Source organism: Hypomesus nipponensis, chromosome 14, assembly GCF_054491055.1.
Source record: "Hypomesus nipponensis isolate SF chromosome 14, ASM5449105v1, whole genome shotgun sequence".
Taxonomy (NCBI): Eukaryota; Metazoa; Chordata; class Actinopteri; order Osmeriformes; family Osmeridae; genus Hypomesus; species Hypomesus nipponensis.
The window spans coordinates 11896906-11915396 of NC_140374.1; the positions used below are offsets into that span (position 1 = coordinate 11896906).

Sequence of the window (18491 nt, forward strand, 5' to 3'; positions counted from 1 at the left end):
AGAGGCAATTGCCATACTCTATTCTTGCACCATTGTTTGATTGCAATTTGTAGGTGAATCCTTTTTGCCCATCAGTGCATGCACTAATACTGTACAAAAACAAACTGCAATGGTTGTAAAAATGACCTGCAGCCTGGCTTGTGTAATGTTAGTACAGGCTTTAACTGTGGGTTTGGATGTTGGGCTCTTATGTGGTTCTAATTTGATCTCATAGAACAAAGAGAATAGGATATACAGCATGCGCTTTGACAGACTCACACAAAGTCATGTCATTTGGGTGACAGTTTATTCATATATTTTTCTAACACAGAAAATATTGCAAATATAGTTTAGCCTATTCTACAATTTTTCCAATGAACACAATATAGTAAGCTGGTACATATTTCTGTATGTATGTGACTGATTTGAGTGGGAAATGGTCACACCCATCAATGCATTAAACCATTCAATTAAGTTTGTCTCTGCACTCAGTCGCAATGCTTAACCGAGATTACAACATCCTTCTGACTTGATGGATAGGAAATTATAATGGTCTTAAACTGATCTGTTTCAACACCAGTTATAGTATAAAATATCATAAGATGGAATCAATAAATCTCCTTTTTTATAAACCAGCCCAAATCTCCCTTAGGTCATAAAACCATGGTTTCTAAAAAAAGAGGAGGTAAGTTAAAAAGTGGAAGTGATAGGAAAAAGGGTTGAAGGACTATACAAGGGAGTAACTGTAACAATCCATGCATGTCTATGACGGCAGCTCTGCAGTAGAGCACATGGGGAAAGGCTGGTGAAACCCTGGGAGGTGGGGTCTAGAAAACAAGAACAGGAGAGGGAGACAGAGAGACCTTGATACATATCCCACAGCCACAGCCTACATGATGTGGTCACATGCAACAACAAAAAAGTGATGAGTGCGCTTGGGCACAGAACTTTCAACTTAGCCTACATATCTTCCGGGGGGACGGACGGACGAGAAACCTTCTTGCATAAACCCACAGACACCAACACCTCCAAAGTTGTCTTCTCACCCTTTTACAAAGCCATTGCTAAGGGTTTTCATCTTATGACCATACGTTTAGAGCTACAGATCAAACATGTTCCAAGACTCTATGTAAGCTTTGTGAACATTTGAAAGTGTGCCCATTCAAACTGACAGGAAATTAACCTTTTGATGATCACTGGTCACCATAGATTTGTATTTATTCATTATTAGTTTGACCCAATTTGGTGATTCTCAAACATTTGAGGGAATGACAAGACATGCCCTTTTGACACCACTTGGTAAAGAAAAAAGTAATCATATTTTGGGTGTATTCCAAGGCTTTTGATTTGAACTGGTCAAATGTTCAGCTCTTACTGTCTGTGGGCCACAATTCAAACTGTGAAAGGCACATAACTTAAAGCTGTTCATTGAATAGGTGAGCAACCCTTTCCCCCTCAGAGATTTTTGAAAATGGTCATTTGGGGACAGTACATTTTATTTACAGATTGAAGATCAGGTAATACTAGTGGTCTCCAAACTTGTCTCCAATGATGCTGGATCACAGCAGATATCAAAGCTTAAATTAGAGAGGAAGTAGGAACAGTCCACAGGTTAAGAATCAATGATCATGTATCCATCAAGTATTCATGTTTTTCTTTTATTGCTTCAAACAAAACATGCAGAAGAGTGTACATAACATAATAAGCGATGTCACAACATTTTAGCCATAAGACATGAAACGTAGGTACTGCACACAGAGTACTTTTTTTGTCAATAAAATCTAAAATATACAAAGTAACAAGCAGTACTGTGCACAAAGTGCTGAGTACCATACACAATCAAATGTGACTTGTGTACAATATACTGTGTTCTGTGTACAATGTACAATGCATCCAAAACTGATGTTCTTCTGTAAAGTATTACAGCAAAGCAGAAGAGTGATTTGATTTTTGATTCTTTCAATAAGTTTGGCTATTTTGCAATGTAGGTATCTTATTTTGTCACAGCTTTTCAGTGTATACACAACTTTACATGGGAGGTGGATCCTTATTTTTTTTCAGCGACTTGGTGATTTTAAACACCTCAAAAGGCAGTAGCAGAACCTCTTCCTCATGTGGAAGTGTAGAGTACTTTTCAAGGGCTGCACCGTAGAGGGTTCAAATGTCAAAGCAAGTCACATTCCCAAACCTCACGGCTGACATTTTGTTTTTTGAGCTTGAAGTAAACTGGCCAAATCGCATCTTGGTCCCAATTGTGCCTTTGAATTCAGCTTTGGTTCCCTCGGAAGGTATTCTGCTTAATCTTAAACCATGTTTTTATATTTCTCTTGTTCAGCTTTTGTAAGGCTCTGGTGAGGACAAAGTGGTACTGGTACCCAGACATGTACTTTGCCTTGCCAAAGAAGTGGCTCTATTGAAGGGTTCGTAGACTTTGTGTAATGGGTTGACATACACATCAACGGCCATGGCTTCCATTTTATTGAGAGGATCATATGTTTTTTTCTTGTAGTAACTCTCAGCTTCCATCCAAGCTTTATCAAAATTCCAGGACATATTCCTCTCTTCAGGTAGGTATTTCTGTTGGACTTTCCGGAGCTATCTATATACACCGTTGATGGGGCCACATATCACAGTAACATTCTCTCCAACCACTACTTGTACACACATATTCACAAACACACAAGGAAGAATATCTTCTGTATGCTTAAAATGTTTTGGATTATCAGAATTTGCAACAACATGACTTAGACACGTTTGGCTTCTAATTGTGCCTTCAGTTTCAGAGACATAATAATAGTTTAATTCGATTTTGATATTGACAGTTACTTTTAACACATACACAACCCACACACACAAACAGGAAACAGAAAACTTCTGTGCAAGAGGCAAATGCCAAATTCTATTCTTGCAACATCGTTTCATTGCAATTCGTAGGTGAATCCTTTTTGCCCATCAGTGCATGCACTAATACTGTACAAAAACACTGCAATGGTTGTAAAAATGACCTGCAGCCTGGCTTGTGTAATGTTAGGACACACTCACACAAAGTCATGTCATTTGGGTGACAGTTTATTCATATAATTTATTGACACAGAAAATATTGCAAATATAGTTTAGCCTATTCTAGGAAATTTCCAATGAACACAATATAGTAAGCTGCTACATATTTCTGTATGTATGTGACTGATTTGAGTGGGAAATGGTCACACCCATCAATGCATTAAACCATTCAATTAAGTTTGTCTCTGCACTCAGTCGCAATCCTTAACCGAGATTACAACATCCTTCTGACTTGATGGATAGGAAATTATAATGGTCTTAAACTGATCTGTTTCAACACCAGTTATAGTAAAAATATCATAAGCTGGAATCAATAGATATCCTTTTTTATAAACCGAAACAAATGTGTTGGTGGAGTTTCCTTTGAAACTATGTGTAAATCACTGAGATCATCTTGCCCTGCTTCCATTGAATTCCATTATTGCACTCAATAACGGTCATCAGGAAATTCAAGGCATGGAGGACAGTGGTGCGAGTCTTAGTTATATCATCCGCATGTATACAGACATACAGCGTCAATATTATCTTCACTCAGTTTGTATTTGACTTTTTTTATTGTAATCTTCTACATTGGTGGTATAATTGATCTACACTACAAAATGCCAAAGCAGTATAAACCAGATTATGTTCTTCTTAGTGAGGTTAGGAAAGTCCATCTGCAGCTTGTTCGGACGGCTTTCAAGTCCCAAACTCTCAAGCTTGTAGACTTCATCCGACCTAAATGTGTATCTACTACACATTGATATAGTTATTTTGAATAATATTATTGTGAATATTATTATCTCAAAGCAAAACATCTCCAAATCAAGTAAGCTGACTGACAGGAACAAGTAGTAAAGTTGTAAAAAAAAACAAAGTTGATTTCTTTTGATATATGGTACATCACAAGGGCCTGATTCCACACTACATACATGCTAGTAAGTCACTGACATAACATCGGATTTACACACACACTCACACGCACACACACACACCTGGATCGTTAGAATAGTTTAGTTTCCAGGATGACAATGTGACGACAGAAGTACTGAACTATTACCTTTTCGGTCAAGGCCTTGGTAAACCCAGACTGATTGCGAGGCTTCATACAGTGATTTGGCACAGTCCTCTTTCAAACCAGGTGGTGGCTCCACATAGGTTTGCACACCATGCTCTTTGCTGGATTTACTGAAACATTTAAACAAACGTCAGCCATTAATATTCTGGCAAGATTATTCACTCTGTCAGAGGGTGGATTTAAAATACCCCAGCACATTCAGATTTCTAAAGCACATACTATCCCTTCCTCTGCATTTTACAAGAAAAACAAATAGCAAAAAAAATATTTTATTTAATTGTGTTTTTCTTATGAATAAAATTAGTAACATTTCATATGATCAAAATACATAATGTTAATAAATACAACTACAAGCATATCTGTATTTTTCAACTAGGTTATGCTGTAAATATGTCATACTTCTTCTGGCCGACAGGGAGCAGTGTTGCGTGGGGCTGAGTAGCAGAGCAGCAGTGACTAAGGTGATGGCTGTGGACAGAAACAGTAGAAAAAGTCTTTGTTTTGGTCTGAAGGATCTGCAGTCATGGCAAATAGAGTTCCAGGGCTGTTCTAAGTTGTCAATTGCACAACTTTATCCAGCAGGCCATTCCTAACCCATTCGACTGGTGTCAACAAAGGAAAATATCTAGAACTTTCCTATGGAAAACTGGAATCCCTTAGTGGCAAGGTATCAATGTTGCACCTGTCACTTCTCCAACGATGAAGTGAAAGGGGGTGGGGAGTTAGACAGCTCAGTTTCTTTGGCTGGGGAGTCCAGTTTTACAGAGATGGAAGGGGGAAGGCTGCAGGGAGGGAGACATGGTGATGCTCCAGGCACACGGGAGACTCAGCTGGACCATCCTCCTCCACTCTCCACCCACCCACTATCATCCTTCACCCCCCTTCCTTGCTCCCCACCTCTCCTTCCCTCACACTGGCGTGTCCCGCTTCAGATCGCTGGGGGATGGGGGAACACCGTCTCCCAGCTTCGTAAAGCTTGTGGATTGGCTGGGCTTGGCAGAACTCTCCCCAGCCTCAGGGCCTCTCGGGCGGGCAGGCAGAGTGGAACAGCGGCCCTTGGCCCTTGAGCCTGCCTCTCTCCCCGGTGGCCCCTTGAGCATGAACAGTTCACTGGGGGAGAGAGGCTTGGGCAGTGTGGTCGGAGGGTTGGCAGGAGGGGACTGGAGCACATGTGTGGGGGAAAGTGGAGTGTTTGAGAAAGACAGGGGCTTGGATGTAGAAGGAGCCAGAGGAATGTGTAGAGGGAGCAGAGAGCCCTGTGCCGACATCTGCTGAAACCTGGTTAGACTGGTGGAGTGGCTGGGACGGGGCAGGCTGTGCCCAGATTCAGGGCCTCTCTGGCGAGGAGGCAGTGTGGAGCTGCGGGCTTTAGACCTCGAGGCTGGGTCTGTGGGAGGAAGGCCTTTGAGGGAGAACATTGTGATGTTCTGAGCCATGCCTGCTGGTTCTGAGCTTGACTGGAGACTGTGAAGCGAGCCTGCCTTGGACGAGGGGGCTGAGGGGGCTTGGCAGACCTTCTGGGAGTCTGTGGTAGGCAACTCCATGTCTGAATCTGCATCCAGACAAAAAAGATTAAAACACTTTGCATTAGTGCATGTATACTACAACGATTGATGAAATACTTGATAAAATATTGAAGTCAAGAGAATGCGTGGTCAATTGTCAACTTACCTAACAGGCCAAGCTGATCCATGAAAGCATCCAGATCCAAACTGACAGGCAGCTCTTCCTCTGGCTTCACTTCCAAATCTTTGCCCTCTTCTCTTTCCTCTCCTCCTCCTCCTCCTCCTTCCTCTCCTCCCCCTCCTTCCTCTCCTCCTCCTCCCTTCTCCACCCCGTCCTCTTCGTCTTTCTCACCTCCTTCATGAACTCTCTTCTCTTCCCCTTCTCCTGTAGCTCCTTCCTCTAACACGTCTCGGTCTCCTTCTTCTCCGTTATCTCCTCTGTCTTCTGCCTCCCCTCCTGCCTCCTCCCTTCTCTCAACTCCCAAGTTCCCAGCAGTCCCCAGGCTGTCACATCTCTGCCGATAGAGTCTGTCCACTTCTAGCTCGTCCTCCTCCTCCCTCTCCATCTCCTCCGGAGCCTCCACCACGATGTCGATGGTGGGCGGGAAGCGCGGGGCGGCACACTCGGGGGAGTGGCCTCTGGGACGCCCGGTTTCCTGCTCGCCGCTCAGCAGCAGCTCCATCAGCAGCATGTTCTCCTTCTTCAGCTGCTCCCTCAGCGAGCGCGGCACGTCCGGGATCAGCCACGCCACCAGCATGCTCAGGAACATGGCCAGGTTCTGCAAAGACATGGCACAGTAAAGAACAGACCGGATTCTCCAGTCGTAACCGTTCTAGATTCCTTGTAGAAGGGTTGGAGGAAAAGATATGTCAGAGTTTGTGGAGGTTCTCTACAGCGACTAAGGTTATTTCCCCCTTTAGAGGGTGACACGATTCAGCACTTGTCCCTTTGTCTACCTGGAAGAAGATGACGAAGGCCAATCTGGCAGCTAGGACAGACCAGTACTGCTTTGAAAAGGTGTATGCATCAGATGCCCATGGAGGATCCCTGTAGTCTTTATACCTGGGGGCACAAGGAGAGAAGGAGTGGACAGGAAATAGGGTAAGGGAAGAGGCATCATTAGTCTGTAAGATAGACTGTCTCCAACACAAGTTCCTGAATCCTTTGATGTGACAAAGGAATGACATGACCAAGGGTGTAGTCATTTCTCTCTGACACAGGAACATAAGCAGCAAGATCTAGGAAGGTTCAGAGGATGGAGGGTGGGAGTGGTGTGGTGGTGGTGGTGGTGGGGGAGTACTGCCGGAAGTCCAACCTGCAGATGGAGACTCCCTTCAGGAGGGTGGAGGTGGGCGCCGTGCCTGGGGAGAAGTTACTGATGTTGAAGTAGGCGAGAGAGTGCTCCGTGTAACCGTTCATGTTGCCGTTCTGGCTGTACATGAACTGGTAGACCATCCTGGGGATGAACTCAGACGTGAAGGAGATGACAAACGCCTGAGGGGAGAACAAGATAGAATAAGGAACAACCGTGGCTTGAGTGCTGAACAAGCTCCTTAAATAGTCCATAACACTGCTTGGTCTATAGCTCTCCGTCAGACGGGTCTCTACCGTGAGCATGTCAGTATATATCAGTAACTGTAAAGTTACATTCCCCACCCCTGTTCGCCTACAGCTATAGCAAATCAAACACACCTACTCAGCAGCTACAGGAAGTCTATAAGTTTAGGACAAACACATTCTGTTGCCCCAACCAACTGTGGATACTTTGTCAGTCTCCTCTTTTCCACTTACATTTGTAATGACAGAGAACTTGCTGATTCCACACAGAATGTTGTACCAAATCCCTGGAAAAAGCATGCGCACAAGAGAGAAGAAAGGGGGAAGGATGGCGAGTGTGCATGAAAAGAGAGAACAAAAGAGCGGTGTGCGAAAGAAAGTGAGCATTGGCATGCATGCACGTGTGCCAGTTTGAGCAATAAAGAGGAGAGAGAGGAGTTGGAGAGTGTAAGAGAAAATTGGGTTGTGTGTAGGAAAGGGAAGGCACAGAGACAGAGGGTGAGTTGAAGTACAAGGAAAGATATTCACACATACACACTTCTTTACACAGTGTGTTAGTGTGTGTAGTCTACAATGTGCACATAGTCCTGCACTGGGTCAGCAGTTGTGTCATGGTTGTATTTTGGTTGTAGTTTTGACTTGGCATAACATAACAAGGAAAATGTTGGTTTTATATTGTATGAGAGAAGAATTGTAGGTGGTTGTGTTGTGGTTATGCTGCAGTTGTGTTGTGGGTCAGCACCTATGTCTTTGCAGCGCACAGCATCTGGTCTTCGGATCTCAGTGACAAACTTGGCAGCGTCGAGGCGAATCTCAATGACGTTGTTGAGCAGAGCAAATACAGGAGCCAGAGGGAAGGACGCGACAAATAGAGAGACAAATCCGTACTGGATTACTGTGGACACACACACACAAACAGATGAACAAACACACACTTTAATACACACTAGGTGCGTGAGTGACAAATAATGTGAGTGAGAGAGAGAGTGAGCGAGTATGTGAGTGAGTATGTGGTGAACGATTGAGTGAGTAAGTGAGAGAGAGAGAGAGAGAGAGAGAGAGAGAGAGAGAGAGAGAGAGAGAGAGAGAGAGAGAGAGAGAGACTCACTCATCTCCATGTACTCAGGGCTCAGGCCTTCAAAGGGCTCCAGGGCGTGATCTTTGTCCCACTGCTGCTTGGGTCTCTTCTCCTCCTCCTCTTCCTCCTCTCCTTTGGCTTTATCCTTCTCTTTCATGGTTCTGTACATCTTTTTCAGCTTTCTGCAGAGAAGCAAAAGAAGATGAGCACATGCTGGTAGAGTGTTAAAGAGAACATGTAAGGAATCACAGCTCGAGCTGTAGTTGCATATGTGTGTGTGTGTGTGAGTGTGCATTACAAGATGGGGAAGTTCAAACTCACGGTATAACAATTTCAAATACATTGTTTTGGATGAGCTGTTTGCCCAGCATGATCATACTGAGCTGGATACACAGCTCAATGAGACAGCCTGGAGGGGCACACTGCAGAGACAAGACACAAGTTTCATTTTTCACATACACACGTACTCTCAAACAGTGTCAAACGTAAGCGTTTGCATCCCCCAACCCCTTTTTCCCCACTGTAAAGCGCATTGTGTGGCCTCCTGGTATGAAATGCGCTATATAAATAAAGTTTGACAGTGGAGTGGTGTGTGGTGAACCTACTTCCTCCATACGGAAGTCTCCGAAGATATAAACATAGTCCCCTGGTCGCCCGGAAAACCTGCACAAAGGGAGACCATGGGAGGATGGAAAGGAAACAATGGAGATTTTTTTGGAAGGACAGACAGACAGACAGACAGGCAGGCAGGCAGGCAGGCAGGCAGACAGACAGGAAAGGTGGGTGGACAGATGGAAGTGCAGGTGGACTGTAGGACCCACAGACTGACAGACATACAGACACACAGACCGAAGGGCAGCCAGACAGACAAGAAAGTGGATGGACAGGTGTGCAAGCAGACAGACAGGCAGACAGATCAAGAGGCAGAGAGAGAAGGGTAGACAGATAAACAGACAGACCTGCCCTTGAAGAAGGCCACATAGAAGATAGGTGCAAAGGCGTTCATGGACTTGAGGAAAAAAGCCTTCAGGATCAAGCGCTCCTCGAACTCGGCCTCCGTTTTAGGGATTTCTGACGGACAGCAGACACAACCACGCACATCACAAGACAGATCCACAACCACACCAGTCAGAGGATGTTAAATAGAATTGCATTACCCAGTTCAGTTAGCCAGACAGCAATGGCTCCATAGATCTCATCCAGCACCAACACCACCAGCAAGTTGATAATGATGGCTGTGGTGGTGACGGTCATCCTCACGCTAGCCTTGGCCTCAGGGTCAGGGTTCATAGACCAGCTTGCCAACGTAGAGATACGATACATGATCACACCAAACACTGCCGAGAACGTTACTCCAATCTGGTACCACACAAATACAGACAGGTAAGGAAAGGGCCGTTAAAGAGAACAGCTATGGTATGACGAGATGTCTAATATAATAGATAATAGAAATAGAAATGTACATGTATTAATATTACCATAAGCAAGATAGTGGAGATATTGATAAGGTAACCAGGGAGACGATCCTCAATAGTCAGAGACTCTGGCTCTCTCTGACGGGAGAAACACACATATTACTTGAGAACACACACATATTGAGACACTGTTCTGGATCATGTTTCTCTCATCAACATAAAACATCAAACAATCCCTACAGACATAAATGAACTGTGCTGAATGTGCTCAAATCTAGGCTACGACAAAGAAATACATCTTGAAATGAATGTCCTCCTGTCATGGTGTGATTAGTGTTTACATAACAAGTAGCATATGTAAATAGTAGACTATCATTTAGAGAAAAGGACAGCAATAACCTCCTCTGTAAGCAGCTCTCCCACACCTCCCTCCCGCTCTCTCTCCCGCTCTCTCTCTCTCTCTCCCTCCCTCTCTCTCTCCCTCTCTCTCTCCCTCTCTCTCTCCCTCTCTCCCTCCCTCTGTAATCTGGGCTAATCTGAGGCAGGTAAGCAGCTTTGGGCTCAACCACCCGGAGAAGAAGAAGGGGGTTTCCTCTTCATAAATAAACACAGCCACACATAAGACTTCCTTCCTTCAACATACCTCGAGTCTTGAACATGACATTTTGAGGGTTTATTTGACCATAGCTACACTATGCATGAGCAGAGCCAAATGTGTTCTGGTGGGTTGGTCTGGGTACATTTCCTGTGTTACAAGCTTACTCTAACCCTCTATTAAGCAACTCCCCTCCCCCCCTTTCCCCCACGCTCCCTGTATGCAGTCGTACCTGTGAGGCAAGCATCTTGTCTCTCTCTCCGCCACCTCCTACTTCCTCCTGCTGCATGGAGAAACCATTTTACTCTCTCTCTTTCACACACACACACACACACACACAGACCCCCCCAAAATCTTATGAAAGACAAAGTAACAAATCCGTACATTGCTCTTCCTCTTGTTTGTTTTCATCTTCTGTTTCTTCTCCTGTAGAACGGTTTCATACTCAGGCCTCGGCTCGTCCTGAAACACACACACACACACTCTCTCTCTTACACAAGTATTCCATTAACGTAGGTTAAAACACAGGACCTTTGTGGTGTTATTGAAACTGAACAGAATTGTGTGTGTGTGTGTGTGTTTTTTAAGATGTCTGGTTAGTAGCAAGGAGATCTAGACACCTACAGAATAAAGTACAGTACCAGTCAAAAGTTTGGACTCAAAATGGGAAAATGTGTCCAAACGTTTGACTGGTACTGTATGTTACACTCAATGTAAATACAGTAGAAATCCCCTACCTGCACTCTCTCCTTCATGCAGCAGGAGAGCAACAGAACAACAGAGACAGACATCAACATGAGTCATCACATTTTCCTGACCAGGATTGTGTGTGGGGTGAGTGCTGGCACATGTGTATGCCCTCGTCGTGTGTGCTGTGACCCCACAATCTGAGCCTCATCCAGTTAGCTCACTGCTTTAAGAACATTCCAATCTCATTATAGGCATGTGCTGTCAGCGGTGTCAGTGTGTGTGTGTTGGTGGATGGGGGGGAGGGGAGTGTTTGAGCTGGGAGGATTATTTTGAGACCACCACAACTTTGCACTTTTGACCCGAGCTGTCCCCTGTCCTTGCCCGTCATATGGTCAGGATGAGAGAGCGGGATTAAGAGCAAGAGAGTGGGAGAGAGAGAGAGCGGGAGGGAAGAGAGAGAGAGAGAGAGAGAGAGAGAGAGAGAGAGAGAGAGAGAGAGAGAGAGAAAGAGAGAGAGAGAGATTGGAAGATGGTGTGTGTGTGTGTGTGTGTTTGTACCTCCTCATCCTCCAAGCTGGTAAGGTCCCAACTGTGTTTCAAGCACATCTGCCGCCTCTTCCAGTGTTCAAGAAACAGGGCAGCTACAAACAAACACACACACAGAACATGACACATTACACACACATGACCCCACCGTACACATACACAACACTCTCTATTTACACAATACTTAGCACCAGAGATTATTCTTCACATGAACAGAGGGACTAGAGGGACGCAGTTAGGGGACAGAAGGGATTTTAGTGAGGGATGTGTCCACTTAGATCCAGTTCTATCTTTACCCCAGAGGGACATGAAAATCGCAAAGAGGACTGTTGCTCCGTTGTCGAACAGGTAGGAGGCCCTGGCCAGGGAACACACTGAGCTCAGACGCCAGTAATCACACACTCCGTCACACAAGGGACACATGGTGAAGTTCAGACCGTCATCACATGTCTCTTGACTGCAAGAGAGACGCGCACACAAACACACACACACACCCACACACACAGATGATGGAATAAGAGAATGTTAATGGTGAAAGGTCAGTGTTGCGTTTCCAACGTACAGTTTATGTGTGTGTGTGACAGAGGGACCATGCACATGTTCGTGTGCCTGTGTGTACCTGGGCACATTGGTGTCGACCGTGAAGCAGCCATAGAGGAAGACGATGACCCCCAGGACAGAGGGGGGGATGAGGAGCTGGGTGTAGACTCCCAGCCAGGCGAAATACAAACCTATCTGCTCCCCAAAGTACTTCCTGTGGAGGAGTGTTTAATCCAGAGTTAACACAGTTGTGGCCATAAGTTTTGGCAATGGCAAATGTTGTGTTTCGCAAATTTTGCTGGTTCAGTATTTGAGGAAAAGGTTTTCACATGTTTCTACATAAGTAGAAATACAACAAGTCACATTTTGTATTTTTTAAAGCTTTTTGGGGGCAAACGTTTTCAATATATGCAAATAGTCCCCTCTTTTACAGCAGTCAATCTGCTCTTACAATCCAATCAGAATGATAGAATGATTTCACCTGGCTCGAACTCATTCATATGTTCCCCTGTGCGGATGATAGGACTTACTGAAATTATGTTAGTCATTTTATGCCAAGGCCCAGCAAGCTTCTCAAACACAAAATGTATGTCGCTCCCAATACTTTTGGCCACGGATGTACACTCCTACGGTACCTGAACTGGGTTATCTCACTGTGTTGCCTAGGGCACAGAGACGTCCACTTCTTCCACAATGTTCGACGGATTGTGTTGTGTAAAGAAGCAGCTAATTCTATCCGTAGCTAATTAGTGATAGTGGTCATTATCAGGAGAACACAGAGAGCACTGTCTGGTTCATACCTGATCAAGTCCACAGGCTGGTACTTGTGCATGACTCCATAGTTGGCCCATTCCTCATGGAGGAGCTGAAACACACACAAACACGGACTCGGATGAACAATTTGTAAAATTAAAGAGCAACGGTGTTTCTGTACTGCTGGAGTGTGCTAACCCCTGCGAAGCCCCTGATAGGAGGTTCACCTGTCGATCATTGCGTTGATCTTTCCCGCCTTTCCTCGTGAATGATCCCTGAGGGGACAGAAGCCAGATTTGTCACACCTTTGACATCTAATCCTCTAAGCCTGACCTTCAAGTCCTGATCTGACTTTGGTTTTTCTAGAAAGGAGGCATGATGATGATGGTGTGATTGTACTCACGTCATGTAGAGGGAAGGCAGAATCGTAGACACCATTAGCCAGTAATGCTGTGATGCCTATGAAGGAGGGTTGAACACGGTTAGACAGGCATGATGCTCCTACTGCTTTGACCCATGATATCATGTAGAAAGCAGAGAAACTAGCAGCTGAAACTACCAGATCAAAAACACTCAAATGAGAATGTAGGAAGCATATACAGTACCAGTCAAAAGTTTGGACACATTTTCCCATGTGTCCAAACTTTGGACTGGTACTGTACACACACACATACACACACACACACACACACACAGACACACACATGCAGATAAACGCACAGATACACACATACACACACACACATATACACACACACAGACACACACAGATACAGATACACATGCAAACACACACAAGCAAAACACAAGTTGGCAAAGTATCACGTTGTTCGCATCACGTACAGTACCAGTCAAAAGTTTGGACACATTTTCCCATTCCATGTGTCCGAACTTTTGACTGGTACTGTATGATCAAACAATCAGTGAGACACCCTACTTGCTCCCTGATATTTATTACAGTGGAACAACTGTTGGATCTTATACATGTCATAATTTGGATCTGAGAGACTCACCAGTGGTTTGGCAATTTTGTGTGCAGGTAATTCGTGACAATATCTCAGCAACCTAGACATGGTCACAGGCACACATGGAAGACAGCGTATGAAGAGTGTGAGACTGTCACTGTAGTTGTCTCTGTGGCTCCCATGCTTCTGAACATGGTGTGTATTTGTAGCTGTAGTTATTGCTACTTACTATTCTGCAGCGTGTGGCACTGTCAAATAGGGTATCTGTCGACTCAATGTCAAACCTGCACAGAATAATAGTAAGCAGAGTGAGATTTGTGTGTGTGTGTGTGTGGGGAGGGGACGTGTATATGTGTGTGTATATTTTGTGTGCATGTCCAGGTATTTACAGGTGTAGTTTTTCTCGGAGGAACGGGTGTGTGAGCGTCTTGGAGCGTGTCTTGGTCTGTGTGTTGGTGTTGTTCTGTGGGTCAGGGACGTCGGGTTGGAAGGGCTGGTTCAGCATGGTCCACAAGGAGATCAGAGACCCGGCAATGCCCGTTCGCTCCCGCAATTCATAACTCTGACGAATCAAACAGCCCAAAACATGATCCCACCAAATCCCAAATAAACAGCCTGTGAGAGCAATCCTTTTTATTCTCTTTTCAGTATTCATTGGGTGTACTGTGGTATTCAACTATGAACTGATACAATTCTCTTTTGTGATTTAGACATATTTGAAATCTCATTGACTGGAGTTTTAGGTTGAGGACAAAGAGTGAACTTCACAGTTAACATGGTAACAAACTCACCTTCTTCACCGGCACTTTGATCTTCTGAAGCTCCGCCTCTCGGCTGAGTGTAGGCCAGGGAACGTGCAGCCGAATAAAACCTATTCCTTGTGACTTAGTCTAGACACACATACAGACACACACACAGACGTAGTCATGATATGGACATATCCATGATAGCCAGGAATTTAAGATGGCCAAGGAGATCAATGACCTTGATCTGTTCTGGCACAGAATTCCAGTTTGGCACATACGTACACACTTGGCCAACTAATGTAAGAAGTAGAGTAGAAAAGGCATCTAAAACAAATAGTGAAATATCAAGGATAGCATATGTTTGTATACACGGTTGCCTGTTCCCTTGTTCTGTTTGGAACTTGTGAAAACATGTTTAGAGGAATGAAATAGTAATTGTGCAAGTATATTCATTTTCCATATAGATAATTCACTGAACAATTGTGCTTTCGGAAAAGTAGGCCACTGGGGCCCACTGATACAAATGATTAGCTGTACGGCTAACAATTTGGCATCCTTACACTCAATATCAAATTCCCCCCAGCCAAACTCCACGCGCTTGCTCACACTCACACACACACTTCCAAGTACCGGATCATTCTCTAATGAGGTTCTATAATCTGGCGTTTGACTATATACTAACAACAGTCTTAATCCCCAACCAAAACAGCATATGACTTCACACGTAACCTTTACAAGATGATCAGTCTAGAATAGAGGAAGTTGTTTGACCGAAAGGAAAACATTGTTATATACACTGTACATAAGCCACACTATCTAGGTGAAGAATGGAATTTGATTTTAGTTTGAGTGTGGAGTCTCCACTATGGTGGAAGCCCTGTTATTTTTTGTTGAGGTTGACGCAACATGGGTAGTTGTCAGTGATTAAATCCAACCAGGAACTGCTTTGTCAGTCAAGGCAAAGGAGGATCCATAGTCCTCACGGCAACAATTCAACCTCTGGCTCTGATGAGTCTCTGAATAATCACAGAGACAGTGGCTAATTGGTCTGATGGGGGAGACATGACCCTTACTTATAATCGGATAATCAGCAATAATCAGAATCGTAAATTACCACTCCACATAGCTCCCTTAAGAGTTGTTCTGGTTGTGGCCATGATGATAAAGAAAGCACAGTCCATGTAACCCACACTTACAGAGATCCTAGCTGATCAAACAAAGGCACACAGGTACACACACACAAACACACAGGTAAACACACACACACACACACACACAGACACACAAACCTCTTTATCTCGTTCAATCTGTAGTCCAGCCTCCAACAGTCCATATTCAAACTCTTCCCTGATGAGGGCCTTTTCTTCCTGACTCATTTTAGACTCCTCCCCCGATCCATCCGGCCCCACCCCTTGCCCCTCCCCCAGCTCGGCATGTGCATCAGATCTCACGGCTGTTGGCATTGGCAGACTCCCATTGGACACAATGGAAAGGCGTGGCTGGGAAGTCCGCCTCTTCTTGTAATGATAGGCCAGAACATAGTCCACCTTCCTGCGTCCATCAGAGAAGAACAGTCCACGGCCAAGCTCTATGTTGGACTCCTGCAACATCACAAAGATGACCCCTTCTGGATGACAGGGTTCAGGGCATTGTGTGACAGAGGGAGAGGTTAAGGCAGGGATAGGCAGAGCTACATACTGTCAGTGTGGAGGGACCAGTACACACACCCATACGGTGATGGGTCCATCTCTGTGGCTGGAGGAAGAGTTTAGGAGGGATAGCTTACTGGGGGAACTGGAGGGTTTGGGAATGTGGGCGTGGAATATGGGTGAGAGAATAGGGAAAAGGTTTTAGGGAGGTGTGAGGAGTGTAGGGAGAGGGGAGAGAGGAGAGTTGTAAGAAGTAGAGGGGTGAGGAGTTCAGCGGTGAAGTTAGGGTTAGGGTTAGTGGAAGTGTAGGGGAGTGAAGGGTGAGAGGGTGTGGAGAGATGTGTGGGGAGCAGAGAGGGGTACATTTATAGTGTGAGGTTTGTGAAGGAAGATGTGAGGAGTGTAAGAGAGGCTATGTGGACAGGTACAGAGGTGTGTAGGGGGTTAGGGTTGGGGTATAATGTCGTACCATAGGGAGCTGGTCTCCTTCAGAGTTGGGGTTGGCATTCGGGTTTCCATTGGCTGTGTCCGCCCCCAACTCTGAGAGTGAGCGGGCGAGTGAGAGCAGCTTTTCTGACTGGATGGATGAAGACTCACTCATCCCTGTGGCAACACGCATTCGCTCTGTCCCGTTCCATGCTTCTGTAAGAAAGGACACACACACACACAAACACATATACTATAGATTGCGGTACAATGATTCAGTTAGGGCAAATTATATCTAAATGTTTTTGCATTTAGAATACATTCTTATAATAGTGCAACCTTGCCTCAGACTTGCCGTTACTTTATATTATATGTTACATTTTATTGCATACTGTACAGTATTGTTATAAATATTGTACTTTCTTTTTTAACATTTCGAACTTTTTATAATAATGTAAAGACTGCACACACTTTTAGAATTCTTGTATGTTTACTGTATGCACTGTATCTACCAAAGTAAATTCCTTGTTGTGTAAACTACTTGGCTATAAAACAGTTTTCTGATTCAGATTCCTGTCCTAAATCTATGAGGATGTTGGGATGTTGTCTTTGTAGTTTTTTTTAGTTAGTTTATACATTTGTTCAAGTCCAAATCATCTGAACAAGATCCTTTTCTAAATTTAGGGGAAAGTTTCAAATGGCAGGGAAAGTTGATAGATTAAATCAACACACCAACTTCTCCACCCTTTCTCCTTCCTCTCTCTTCCCCATTCTTTCTTTCCAGAACCTGGACCAGTAGTCATGCATGAACATACCTCCATACATCCATGAGAACATACCTAGTTGATCCAAATAACTCAGAGATCTTGTTTTCCTAACCAAACAAGCTTTTAAATAATGTAATCGCTGGCCATGGTGGTATTCCACTGAAAACACATGGTGTCCATTACCTAACCGGACACACACAAACAGACACATCTGCCTGTGGTGGCTGGCTTAGTCAAGTCTAAACGTCAATCCTCATTTGAAACGTGAGATGGGTCTCAGCCATAAGTAACACAAACCTATCTACTTAACTAAGGCAGTCGGAGAAAACAAACATATCATGCCGACGTGTTTCTGGTCCTTGTAAGCGTATTTTCACTGTCCTACCCTCACCTAATGGACGCGGTGAGGTCAGCAAACAAACCCTTTTGCGCTCAAGCCAAACATGCATTCACACACTCACACCCACGCGTTAATACAGACACACGCATACAAATACGCCCATACCTGCTCTGACAGGTGCATGGACACACATGCGCGTTCACACACCACACATTAACATATACTCCCTCCTGTAAAGAGGTGAAAAAGATAGAGGGGAAGAAGAAAGGGGACTCCTGGAATAGACCACAATATAGCTCACTCAACTTAAGTGTGATTTATCTAAAAATGAATCGTGTCTGTTCAGAGATTAATCAAGACATTGACCCTGTTCTGCCCTATTGAACTTCAGTTTAGCAACGAAATAGCTCCTGGATTTAACGACATGTGGGCAACTATAGTTGGCTAGCATTAACCAAAACAATGCAAAGCTTTTATAAAAGCCGCAGAACACAACAACACGCTCTATAAATACGTCTTTAATTAAACGCTCAGGGGCGCAACAGTTGTCTGCACGCAGATGGTCGGATCAACAACCCCACGAGCACCTGGCGCATACCACAGCGTGAGTCACCGCGGGTAAGGATTTAAATATTAGCCATAATAAAGACACATATCGTAAATTCTCCTCATTTTTTCCCATTAAACATGACAAATAGAAGAGAGAGAGCAAGAGAGAAAAGGGACGTACTCACCAGTGCCAGTGGAGAATCTGTTCATCGCCATGGAGTTGGAGAGAGAAGCGCGAGGCGCAGCGCTGAGATGGTTGAAAATCCGCGCGCG

General features: G+C 44.5%; 1 protein-coding gene across 2 annotated transcripts; it reads right to left on the reverse strand.

The window, feature by feature from the left end:
- Positions 1-5004: 5004 nt before the first annotated feature.
- Positions 5005-18434, reverse strand: ano2a (anoctamin 2a). 2 transcript variants are annotated; one of them, XM_084671763.1, is made up of 28 exons: positions 18404-18434; positions 16606-16778; positions 15777-16088; positions 14533-14631; positions 14131-14303; positions 13971-14025; positions 13790-13841; positions 13180-13235; positions 13004-13051; positions 12824-12888; positions 12103-12237; positions 11780-11940; positions 11496-11578; positions 10985-10996; positions 10632-10709; positions 10480-10530; positions 9716-9790; positions 9395-9596; positions 9197-9308; positions 8843-8900; positions 8559-8659; positions 8268-8419; positions 7902-8054; positions 7394-7446; positions 6918-7096; positions 6559-6664; positions 5768-6380; positions 5005-5648 (listed from the first exon to the last, which is right to left on the reverse strand). In XM_084671763.1, exons 1-28 carry the CDS (start codon positions 18432-18434, stop codon positions 5005-5007), a joined length of 4032 nt encoding a protein of 1343 aa, XP_084527889.1. The 2 variants fall into 2 exon arrangements, with proteins under 2 accessions (XP_084527889.1, XP_084527890.1); XM_084671764.1 differs by lacking the exons at positions 10985-10996; positions 18404-18434 and having other exon boundaries at positions 5768-5864; positions 5931-6380; positions 15777-16085; positions 16606-16737.
- Between the last annotated feature and the right edge of the window lie 57 nt (positions 18435-18491).

Coding starts and splice junctions, on each gene's coding strand:
- ano2a (XM_084671763.1), bottom strand. CDS start 18,434: ATGGCGATGAACAGATTCTCCACTGGCACTG. Junction 9,791..10,479: donor ACAAGATGCTTGCCTCACAG/GTACGACTGCAT, acceptor TTCTCCCGTCAG/AGAGAGCCAGAGTCTCTGAC. Junction 7,097..7,393: donor AGTTCTCTGTCATTACAAAT/GTAAGTGGAAAA, acceptor TTCTCCCCTCAG/GCGTTTGTCATCTCCTTCAC.